The 12,787-nt window shown below is 38.3% G+C and overlaps 1 protein-coding gene across 7 annotated transcripts in view; it reads left to right on the plus strand.

The window, feature by feature from the left end:
• Nucleotides 1–4,433: 4,433 nt before the first annotated feature.
• ZZZ3 (zinc finger ZZ-type containing 3) overlaps nucleotides 4,434–12,787 on the plus strand; it is a 102,316-nt gene continuing 93,962 nt past the window's right edge. For 5 of the 7 annotated variants that reach the window (XM_030865977.2, XM_030865980.2, XM_060304046.1 and 2 more), the window contains exon 1: nucleotides 4,898–5,035. Coding sequence is in view for 1 of the 7 variants with exons in the window: in XM_030865984.3 (XP_030721844.1) it covers nucleotides 4,653–5,035 (383 nt within the window). In the remaining 6 variants the exon portion in view is untranslated. Of the gene's footprint in view, nucleotides 5,036–5,618; nucleotides 5,702–12,787 lie in introns of those variants that run through there. The other 2 variants (XM_030865984.3, XM_070044903.1) reach the window with 2 other exon arrangements.

Consider the following 12,787-nt stretch of genomic DNA (forward strand, 5'->3'; position numbering starts at 1 on the left):
GACTCATATATATGCTGTCTACAAGAGACCCACTTCAGACCTAGGAACACATACAGACTGAAAGTGAGGGGACGGAAAAAGATATTCCATGCAAATGGAAATCAAAAGAAAGCTGGAGTAGCAATACTCATATCAGATAAAATAGACTTTAAAATAATGTTACAAGAGACAAGGAAGGACACTACATAATGATCAAGGGATCAATCCAAGAAGAAGATATAACAAGTATAAATATATACGCCCTCAACATAGGAGCACCTCAATACATAAGGCAAACGCTAACAGCTATAGAAGAGGAAATCGACAGTAACACAATAATAGTAGGGGACTTTAACACCTCACTTACACCAATGGACAGATCATTCAAAATGAAAATTATTAAGGAATCACAAGCTTTAAATGACACAATAGACCAGATAGATTTAATTGATATTTATAGGACATTCCATCCAAAAGCAGCAGATTACACTTTCTTCTCAAGTGCACATGGAACATTCGCCAGGATAGAGTACATCTTGGGTCACAAACCAAGCCTCAGTAAATTTAAGAAAATTGAAGTCACATCAAGCATCTTTTCTGACCACAACACTGTGAGATTAGAAATCAATTACAGGGAAAAGAAACGTAAAAAACACAAACACATGAGGCTAAACAATACATTACTAAATAACCAAGAGACCACTGAAGAAATCAAAGAGGAAATCAAAACATACCTAGAGACAAATTACAGTGAAAACACAATGATCCAAAACCTATGGGATGCAGCAAAAGCAGTTCTAAGAGGGAAGTTTATAGCAATACAAGCCTACCTCAAGAAACAAGAAAAATCTCAAATAAACAATCAAACCTTACATCTAAAGAAACTAGAGAAAGAAGAACAAACAAAACTCAAAGTTACAGAAGGAAAGGAATCATAAAGATCAGAGCATAAATAAATGAAATAGCAACAAAGAAAACAATAGTAAAGATTAGTAAAACTAAAAGCTGGTTCTCAGTTTGCAGGGCATAAATAGAGACACAGATGTAGAGAACAAAAGTATGGACACCAAGGGGGGAAAGTGACAGGGGGGTGTTGTTGTTGTGATGAATTGGGAGATTGGGATTGACATATATACACTAATATGTATAAAATGGATAACTAATAAGAACATGCTGTATAAAAAAAAATTGAAAAATTCAAAAAACAAAAAAACCCTAAAAGCTGGTTCTTTGAGAAGATAAACAAAATTGATAAACCATTAGCCAGACTCATCAAGAAAAAGAGGGCGATGACTCAAATCAATAAAATTAGAAATGAAAAAGGAGAAGTTACAACAGACACCGCAGAAATACAAAGCATCCTAACAGACTACTACAAGCAACTCTATGCCAATAAAATGGACAACCTGGAAGAAATGGACAAATTCTTAGAAAGGTAACCTTCCAAGACTGAACCAGGAAGTAACAGAAAATATGAACAGACCATTCACAAGTAATGAAATTAAAACTGTGATTAAAAATCTTCCAACAAACAAAAGTCTAGGACCAGATGGCTTCACAGGTGAATTCTATCAAACATTTAGAGAAGAGTTAACACCCATCCTTCTCAAACTCTTCCAAAGCACTGCAGAGGAAGGAACACTCCCAAACTCATTCTATGAGGTCCCCATCACCCTGATACCAAAACCAGACAAAGATACTACAAAAAAAGAAAATTACAGACCAATATCACTGATGAATATAGATGCAAAAGTCCTCAACAGAACACTAGCAAACAGAACCCAACAACACATTAAAAGGATCATATACCATGATCAAGTGGGATTTATCCCAGGGTTGCAAGGATTCTTTAATATGCACAAATCAATCAATGTGATACACCATATTAACGAACTGAAGGATAAAAACCATATGATCATCTCAACAGATGCAGAAAAAGCTTTTGACAAAATTCAACATCCATTTATGATAAAAACTCTCCAGAAAGTGGGCATAGAGGGAACCTACCTCAACATAATGAAGGCCATATACAACAAACCCACGGCAAACATCGTTGTCAATGGTGAAAAACTGAAAGCATTTCCTCTAAGATCACGAACAAGCCAAGGATGTCCACTCTCGCCACTATTATTCAACATAGTTTTGGAAGTCCTAGACACGGCAATCAGAGAAGAAAGAGAAATAAAAGGAATACAAATTGGAAAAGAAGAAGTAAAACTATTACTGCTTGTGGAGATGACACGATACTATACATGGATAATCCTAAAGATGCTACGAGAAAACTACTACAGCTAATCAATGAATTTGGTAAAGTTGCAGGATACAAAATTAATGCATAGAAATCTCTGGCATTCCTATACACTAATGATGAAAAATCTGGAAAAGAAATTAAGAAAACACTCCCATTTACCATTGCAAGAAAAAGAACAAAATACCTAGGAATAAACCTACCTAGGGAGAAAAAAGACCGGTATGCAGAAAACTAAAAGACATTGCTGAAAGAAATTAAAGATGGTAGAAACAGATGGAGAGATATACCATGTTCTTGGATTGGAAGAATCAATATTGTGAAAATGACTATACTACCCAAAGCAATCTACAGATTCAATGCAATCCCTATCGAATTACCAATGGCATTTTTGGCATTTTTTACAGAACTAGAACAAAAAATCTTAAAATTTGTATGGAGACACAAAAGGCCCCAAATAGCCAAAGCAGTCTTAAGGGAAAAAAAGGGATCTGGGGAAATCATACCCCCTGACTTTAGACTATACTACAAAGGTACAGTAATCAAGACAGTATGGTACTGGCACAAAAACAGAAATATAGATCAATGGAACAGGATAGAAAGCCCAGAGATAAACCCATGCACCTATGGTCAACTAATCTATGACAAAGGAGGCAAGGATATACACTGGAGAAAAGACAGTCTCTTCAATAAGTGGTGCTGGGAAAACTGGACAGCTACATGTCAAAGAATAAAATGAGAACACTCCCTAACACCATACACAAAAATAAACTCAAAATGGATTAAAGATCTAAATGTAAGACTGGACACTATAAAACTCTTAGAGGAAAACATAGGAAGAACACTCTTTGACGTAAATCACAGCAAGATCTTTTTTGATCCAGCTCCTAGAGTAATGGAAATTAAAACAATAATAAACAAATGGGACCTAATGAAACTTAAAAGCTTTTGCAAAGCAAAGGAAACTACAAACAAGATGAAAAGACAACCCTCAGAATGGGAGAAAGTATTTGCAAATGAATCAATGGACAAAGGATTAATCTCCAAAATATATAAACAGCTCATGGAGCTCAATGTTAAGAAAACAACCCAATCCAAAAATGGGCAAAGACCTAAATAGATATTTCTCCAAAGAAGACATACAGATGGCCAAGAAGCACATGAAAAGCTGCTCAACATCACTAATTATTAGAGAAATGCAAATCAAAAGTACAATGAGGTATCACCTCACACCAGTTAGAATGGGCAGCATCAGAAAATCTACAAACAATACATGCTGGAGAGGGTGTGGAGAAAAGGGAACCCTCTTGCCCTGTTGGTGGGAATGTAAATTGATACAGCCACTATGGAGAACAGTATGGAGGTTCCTTAGAAACCTAAAAATAGAATTACCATAGGACCCAGCAATCCCACTACTGGGCATATTCCCAGAGAAAACCATAATTCAAAAAGACACATGCACCCCAATGTTCATTGCAGCACTATTTACAATAGCCAGGTCATGGAAGCAACCTAAATGCTCATCGACAGATGAATGGATAAAGAAGATGTCACACATATATACCATGGAATATTACTCAGCCATAAAAAGGAATGAAAGTGGGTCATTTGTAGAGATGTGGATGGATCTAGAGACTGTCATACACAGTGAAGTAAGTCAGAAAGAAAAAAACATATATCGTATATTAACGCATATATGTGGAACCTAGAAAAATGGTACACATCAACCGGTTTGCAGGGCAGAAATAGAGACAGACGTAGAGAATAAACGTCCGGACACCAAGGGGGGAAAGCAGCGGGGGGTGGTGGTGTGATGAACTGGGAGACTGGGATTGACATATATACACTAATGTGTATAAAATTGATAACTAATAAGAACCTGTTATAGAAACAAATAAATAAAATTCATAAAAACCCCACCAGATCTCACATTCTTGGTGGCAGAGGACAGATAAATAAGGTCAGCAAGTGATAACTGTCACAAAGAAATGTAAGTGTGTAAAGACAGCAAAAGCGGCGGTGCAAGTGTGCTCCTTTGGATAGAGCGGTCTGCGAAGACTCAGATATCGATCTTTGACAAAGGACCTGAAATACGCGCCGAACGAGTTAAAAGAAATCTGGAGGAAGTGTTCCAGACAGAGGGAACAGCAAGCACGAAGTCGTGAAGTGGATCGAGCCTGCGTGTTGTAGGAACAGAGGGAAAGCCAGAGAGGCGAGCGAGGGACCTATGCGGTGGGAGATGAGGTAGGCAGGGGCACATACAATATACACACATATTTTTCTACCTGAGACCACATTACTAAGGAAGGGCGGTGTACAAATCTCTCAAGAGGCCACAAAAGGCAGGATGAAACGGACTTCCAACCGCGGCGCTCCAGGGACGCCCTTCCTCCAAGGCTAGAGCCAAGTTAGTCAGCCGTAGGAGATGGACTGGGTCCCGCCCTCAGAAGACCAACCCTTGCCCAGGAGCGGGGGCGGATCGCGGGGGTGGACCTCGCCTGGGCAGCCGGCGCTGCACCGGCCGCGGTTACCAGCAGGCGGTGTAGTGAGCGCGCCTGCAGCTGCAGCCGCAACCGCAGCAGCCCGCCAGTCTCAGCAAGGACGAGAAAGGAGGGGACCGGAAGGAGCCACTGGTGCTGCGGGAAGTGGCAGGAACGGGAGGCGGGGACCCACCTGGAAGCGCCCCAGCGCCGCTGTCGAGCTTCCTGCGGCGGCGGCCAGCCGAGCCAGTGCCGTGGCGGGGGCGGAGAGCGGCCACGGCGACGGCGCCTCCCGGAGTGGCCTGCGGTGCTCGGCCCCGCCCGAAAGGTGAGCAGGCGCTCGGGGCACGTGGTGGGGGCCAGATGGGGGAGGGGGAATGGAGGAGGAGGGATCTTGGGGATGATCGGCTTTGGGACCCGGATTTGGAACCGAGTGCTAGGAGGGGGTGGGTTGGAGGCGGCAGCGGCGACGGCGGCGACGGCGAAGCCCCCACGTGGGGCGGGGGGGCGCGCGCACGTGTGCGCGGGCAGAAGGGGGGCGGGGAGGGCTCTGGGGAGGGTGGCGGGCGCGCGCTCGCTCAGTAGTGGTCCACGTGACCGGCACGCCGAGAATGTTTCCACGTGACAGGCTCGGAGGCTGGCTGAGGCAGAAGATTGCTGTGTCTGTGTAGCGCAACCGTGGTCGTCGGAGGCTTTAGGGTTGTTTGCCGCTTTTCATCTCTACTAGGGGGGTATGAAGAGAAATATAAGGCGGAAAAGACTTCCCGCTCTTTCTCTGTTATACACATTCTTTTCGTAAATGAAACCCTTTCTAAATGCCGAAATACTGATTTCTGTGTACCGCCATGTTGGTTCTGGGGAAAACTCGCGAGATGCTAGTGGGTTTGTATCGCGAGATCTCCCGATTCTCGCGGGACCTTGTTGGCAGAGCAGTTGTCCTGGATGGCGGAGCCCTGGGTTCCGGGGGCCTGGGACCCGCAACTCTTTCTGCAAGGCAAGTTGCGAGGGAGGGGCCGGGGGCAAGTGCCTCTTGGTGCCGGGAGCCGTGCTGCGTCATCTTCCTGTAGTCTTGAAGGGAATACATTGACCCAATTGAGGCGACACGATCCTCCTCCTCCCCACCCCCCTGCGGGCGCTTCGCCACCTGCAGAAGCCACCCCTCAGCCCGGGCTCCTTCTCCCCCGCTCAGTGATAGTTCCTCCCCCGTCTCACTGGAAGTACGGAGCCGTGCTAGCACAGACGTGAGGATTACATTGGATACCGTTCCTCTTACTTACAGACGTTCTTGTCAGTTTTTCCCCTTGTTACAATTTTCTGAAGAATTCCAGACCTGTTAACCATTCTCTCGCTTGTTTCTGCTGCAGAACCTTTCTCCACGGCCCCTTCTCAGACGCTTAAAATAGAACGCATTCCATTTTTTCTCTCTGGGCATCAATTACTCACATTTATTTGGTCATTGATAACTCCCTCATCACTCTAACTTTGTGTTTACGATAACTTTTGGCAGTATTTGGAGGGATCCTTTATATCTCTGACAATACCTGATGTCAGAATAAAACCATTCTTTTAATTTTTTTGCTACGTGCCTATTAACTCATAATTATCGATAAGTTTTTTTTTCCGACAGGATTTTGATTACTGTTGTTATGAGTTTGCCATCTTTGTTGTTCAGGGATGATTGATTTAGTTTACGTATTTAAGGCAATAGTGGAATGTTTTAAGTCGAATTTAAAAGCAAACTAATCTTCGTAAACTTTGATGTCAAAACTTGAGTTCAATTTTTCCTTAAATGAATTTGACGCAAGATTAGTTTTTCTCCAACCCGTCAGTGTTTTATCAAAGATGAATTTATAGTATACTGTTTTTTTCGTATTTTTGAGCAGTCTGGATTTATTTAGTATTCGTAGTGGTAAATTAATCGCAAACTAATCAGATAATTAGGTAATCCGGTCATAATTTTTTTTTAACTACAAACGTGTTATTTTCCTCTACACTTAGTACAGAAAAAAATAAAGGGTAAAATTCTTCCTGTTACATTCTACCAAGTTGCCTCCCTCAGTCCTAAATCTCTGTAAATACTCTTAGCGGTAGCTATGTATTATTCCAGATATTTTCCATGTGTTTTATTTTTTTTTAACAAAGAGGAGGAAACGGAGGGGTGTTGTTTTAAGATACTCTGTCACAACATTAGCAATCAGTAAAATTTTTTCTGCTCACTTATATTTTTATTTAGTGGTTTTTTGACTCATGCATACATGCTTTAAAAAAGTAAATTTTTTGTACAGATATTTTGGTGGTATAGTTTTGTGAAAATAGCTTGAGTGATAGCATTATTTTTACTGTAGAGTGGTATGCTGGTTGTTCTGTACAAAAATAAAGTACATGTGAAATAAGATTTAAAGATATAAATGTTTTGTCACTTGAGTTTTATATTTTTATGTTTAATAGTTGTGCTGTCTATTTACATTTATATTTATATGTTTATATTTCTTGATAACTTATATATTCTAAACTGTTACCCAAGTGTGTATATCACAGTTTTCCAGAAGTTTAAAAAGTTATCAGCTTAATTAAATAGTTCTCAACTGAAGAGTGGAAGATACATCAGTAGTTAATACAGACAAACATCAGTAGTTAATACAGACAAACATACATATACTCAAAAGTTGCTAAGCAGCATTTTGTGTTTGTTTTTTGTATTTTTCCCTCCAAACTACCAGCAATATTATTTATCACACTTGTCACGTAAAAAAAGTGACCACTCGTTTTGGTCACTGTAGTTTTCTCTTGTAATAGTTAAAGTAGGAATGTTGGGGAATAAAAGTGAGTGTTGAGAGGTGAGATGTGGGAAAGAGGAAAAGGAGACACGGGAGTGTGTATAGGTTGATATTGAAATGGAATTAGAGAAGTTGCAGAGAAAAGAAAGGATGGTAGAAGGTTGACAGAGCCATGGTCCAAAAATAGTCTGTTCATGATGGCGGGAGGGTGACTTGAGTTGACCAGAATTTGGAATCAGTATGTGTGGCAATTTTTTTCCTCTTAAATAACTTTTTTTAAACAGGTTTCAGCCCACCCCCAGATGTGCTTGATATCACCTGTCCCCCCCCCAAAAAATAAAATCAACTGAAGTTGATGTTTAATCGGAACTTTGTGAATTCTTTACTTATTTTATGTTTTTAGAAGTAGGAGCTTGTGAAAATAACAGTGGATTCAAAAGATCACAGTTCTATAATGGCCTTTGCAAACTTTACAAAGTTTTGCTTGGGAATTGGGCCTTGAGAGTTGTCATGTGCATCTGATCCTTGTAATAATATATGTTACTTATTCGTACAACTTTGTTTTATAAACTGTTTTTGGTAGAGGATCTTAGGAATTAGCAAACTTTTACAGACACTAAAATACCCATATACTGGGTAGAAATATACTGAGACAATACAAGAAGAAGAGAAATATATTTTATGTGAGTTGAGTTTTGCTTGAGTAAAAACCAGAAAATTTTATTTTCCTCTTTCTCAGTTATTACTGTCATAGAAGTGACCTATGAGAGCTAATGAGCTTCAGTAATCAGAGGATATTAACAAAAGTGATAATATGATGTCCTCACTTGGATTTTTTTCTTTAGATATGACACAATGCTAGTTTCCATAGACCTGTAACTTTGTAACTATATAGTGTAATACCTATGTTACATATTAATTATATGAAGAATGTACATTTTATTTCCTGCCTCTTCCTGAACCAGTGTCCAAGACAGATTACAGGAAATTACTTGACCAGAAATATCAAATACGTGCAGGTGCTTTTTTAAACAATCTGCCATTTCATATGAAAATTCATTGTCAGTTTAAGTACAAGGAATATTTGCTGCAAGTCTTTGCATGTTTTTTGTTTTGTTTTGTTTTTTGTTTTTTTGGCCTTGACAGTGAAAGCGCAGAGTCCTAACCACTGGACCACGAGGGAATTCCCAGTCTTGATTTTTAAAGTACTATTTAATATATATGTGGTATACACTGTAGTGCAGTTTTCTATAGTTAATATCCTGATAACCACTGTAATTATGCTTTAAAAAACACTATGTGTAAATATTTCCCAAAGTCATAAGTCTTGCCTTCTAGAACCATGCAGTATGGACTTTGCTATTTCATTTGAACTTGTCCTTCTCACTTCTTTCCTTCTTTTTCTTTTCATCTGTTATTTCTCAGCTTACTTAGGTAATTTTTCTCTGGTCAGAGACAAGTGAGTTGAGTAACTTTGAGGAGACTATCAAACTATTCAGTTATTGTGATTATTTTGGAACTCCAGAATATGTGTAAGTTGCAGTTAGTAATTAAACATTTTTTGAGTGATTGTGATTTTAGTCATTTCAAACAGCAGAGATCCTGAGGCTTCAAAATAACTGTAACCAAGTATAATAAGCCTATGAGCTTTATTCAGAAACTACTAACTGGAGTAAATAACTTAACATTTTGCAGCCCCAGCAGGGTTGGTTATCTGATTTTTCAGCCCACAGATTACAATTTGCAAGGTTGGCCATTGGAGTTAGGCACACTGACAACTGAAATGTCATCTTATTTCAAGGCTACTGAAGAACTATTAAAAAGTATATGGAACTATAAAAGGGTAGTGTTTTAAGGCCATTTCGTGGAGACATACAGTTCTATAATCATCAACTTCTGAGGGAATCACAATGTTGTAGAGTAGTATAGTACATGGTCTGTCACAGTGATGATCTTAATCATAAATAAACTTCTACTCTATGTACTGTGTTTAAGGAATTAAGAAATTGGTGTCTTTTTAGAAGACTCTTATAAGGGTAAACATTTTCAAAGCTTTTTAATAAATTCATTTCAGTTTTCTAGAAAATTCACTTAACAGAAGTCATCTGATACCCCCCCCAAAAATGGGGCTGCTGTGTGTGGAATTGTCTTTGTTTTATTTTATTGCTTTTATCTACTTATTTCCTTATTTAGTATTTCAAGGAGTTGCCTCCCAAGTAAGACTCTATTACATTTAATATTTGATATCAGTAATAATTAACCAATTGGCTAAAGATAAGCACGTTTGTTGATGAAGGAATTTTCAGAGCAGATAATTAGAATTAGTAAATGACCTGTCTGTGAATCAGTTGTATAGTTCTGAATCCTGGTAGTGAGTCTCCATCCTTAGCACAGCTGAATGTCCAGAGGTGAGAAATGTTTCTTTTTGTAGTAGATTTTGTTTGTTGCTTTGCTTGCCTTTTCAGTCTCTTTTAATATGTTAATTTAAACCTTACGCGCCCTTCAGTGGTAGAGTGATGGTGTATAGCACTTGATTTAGGTATTAAGTGTGTATATTTGTGTGTGTTTTAATGATTTTGATGGCTGGTTTGAGGATTTTGAATCTTGGGAATTAATATAACCATATTAAAATTTTGATGTATTTCTTCTATTATTTAAAATATATCTTTTACATGTTTACAGATAAAACATATTTAATTTCATGTCCTGCTTTTAACCTAATGTTAGGTAACATTTTCCCATTCTCACAATGAGGTTGTGTTTTTTTTGTTTTTTTTTTTTGTTTGTTTTTTGCGGTACGCGGGCCTTTCACTGTTGTGGCCTCTCCCGTTGCGGAGCACAGGCTCCGGACGTGCAGGCTCAGCGGCCATGGCTCACCGGCCCAGCCGCTCCGCGGCATGTGGGATCTTCCCGGACCGGGGTGCGAACACATGTCTCCTGCATCGGCAGGCGGACTCTCAACCACTGCGCCACCAGGGATGCCTCACAATGAGTATTTTTAACCATCATTATAAGTGGTTGTATGATGTTCCATGTGTAGATGTATATCATTCTCCTGTTCTACTTTTTTGCATAAGAGTGTGAAGAACATGTATATATAAGGTGTTTCTTATTTATAGTATTATCTTCTAGTATATTATAGGTATAATTTTTAGGTACATTTTAAAGGCTCTTAAAATCGTGTCACGATATTTGTCAAAAGGATCAATTTATATTCACATTGGAGTGGCTGTTGACTCTATACATCAACATTAAGTATTGTTTATAAAAACGTAATACGGGGGGTTTCCCTGGTGACACAGTGGTTGAGAGTCCACCTGCCGATACGGGGCACACGGGTTCGTGCCCCGGTCCGGGAAGATCCCACATGCCGCGGAGCGGCTGGGCCCGTGAGCCATGGCCGCTGAGCTTGCGCGTCCGGAGCCTGTGCACTGCAGTGGGAGAGGCCACAACAGTGAGAGGCCCGCGTACTGCAAAAAAAAAAAAAAAAAAAAACCGTAATAGGGGATAAGTCGTATTATAACATTTTTTTTCTTAGATTACTACTGGGGTGAAACATTATGCTTAATAGGTGTATTTCTTTTGTGAGTTTTTCAGATAAACGGAATTTTAAAATTAATATAATCAAATCATTGGCCTAATTTTGTTTTGTTTCTGATCTTACGAAATTCTTCCTTCTCTAGAAATGTAATAAATAATACTGATCTTAATACTATTTATTTTAGTTTTTCTAAGTTAGATTTAAATAAATTTAACTTTTTATCTCATGTGGCATTGGTATGAGAATGTAAATGTTTTCCTGCAAATCGGTAATTGTCTCAAGTCTATTTATTAAATAATTTTTCTTTGTTTTGCATGTTTCATTTTTACATTTTAAATGTTTATATCTTATATTGCTTATTTTTAATCCCAAACTTAAAAAAATTAGTATTGTTTTTTAGATGATTCTTACTACATGTTTAATACCTTTTGCCCTGGTCTCTTTATTGTGTTTGTTTTCTTATCGATTTTTGAAAGCACTTTATAATTTGAGGATAATAAAAGCTTATTTTGTACAAAACAATGTTTTATAATTCCTTTTGTCAACCAAAATTTGAAATATTCTTTTCCCATATACCAGAATTAAGTAGGATTAAATGAAGCAATTTCTCCTTTCTTGAAAAGATAAAATATGAAACTATGTAAAGGTATACAGTACAAGAGGCTGTAAAGAGAAAAACTACTTTGGTAGATTTTGTGGAATTAAAGAAATAAACTTCTAAGATCAACAATTTAGGATGTGTGCTTAAGGTGTTTCCCTCATTAAATAGTAATATACAACTTGACATCATATCCCTCTAAAATATTTAGAAAAAAAAAGTGTTCATTTGCAGTTCTAGGACTCAAGTTCCAGAATCACAATTTCTTTGTTTTTCAACTGTTAAGAATGATGGCAATGTTGTGTGTTTACTGAAATTAAGTAATGAATCTGAGAAATTCTATGTGAGCATTCGTGAGGGCATCCATGCCAAGGAGAGCTTTTTAAATGTTTAAAGTTCTTATTGTTTACGAAGGTGTGGTTTGTTTTTTCCTTTATGAAATAATTATTCAAGATAATAAAATAATTTTTTTAAAAGTGAGATATTTATACTTACATTTTAAAACTGTAATGTTCCAAGCTATTATTTTATTAAATATTGACTAGCACTTTCTGTTGGCTACAGAATGGTATGGTTACATAATTGCTAGGAAGAAAAACCAGATTAACTTTGTATGAAAACGTAATATTTGAAAACACATATGCCCTGTGCTTGGGTATTACATAAAGAGAATTGCAGATGAGGAACCAGGTGTGATGAAATTTCCTTTTACCTTGGATTGGGATGAGATTTACAGGGATTGGAACATAATTTATATCTTTTATTTCTACTAGAATTCTGCTACCCCCTAAGGGGTGAGTTTATTTTTCAGAAGGGCACTGAAGTGGTCCAGGAATAGCAGTTGCTAATTGTGTTCTGGCATTTACTTACCTCCTTACTAATAACTTTTTTTAAAAATTGGACAGAAGTTTAAGGAAAGTAGATACTGCAGCTCATATACACTTCCCCATTAGAAGCAGATTTATGTGTTTCATAAATAGAGTGAAATTTAGCTTGGCTGTATTATAGAGGGAGGTACCAAGATTTTTTCCTCCTGAAAAAGGTGTGTGTATGTTTGTGAGATTTATCTACTGAAAGCCCTTGAGGAGCTTTCTAGTACTTCTCCATATTAACTCTCTACTCCCCACCCCAAACCTGTAATTCTTAATCTGAATGATCTCCACT

Source organism: Globicephala melas, chromosome 1, assembly GCF_963455315.2.
Source record: "Globicephala melas chromosome 1, mGloMel1.2, whole genome shotgun sequence".
In the NCBI taxonomy this organism is placed as follows: Eukaryota; Metazoa; Chordata; class Mammalia; order Artiodactyla; family Delphinidae; genus Globicephala; species Globicephala melas.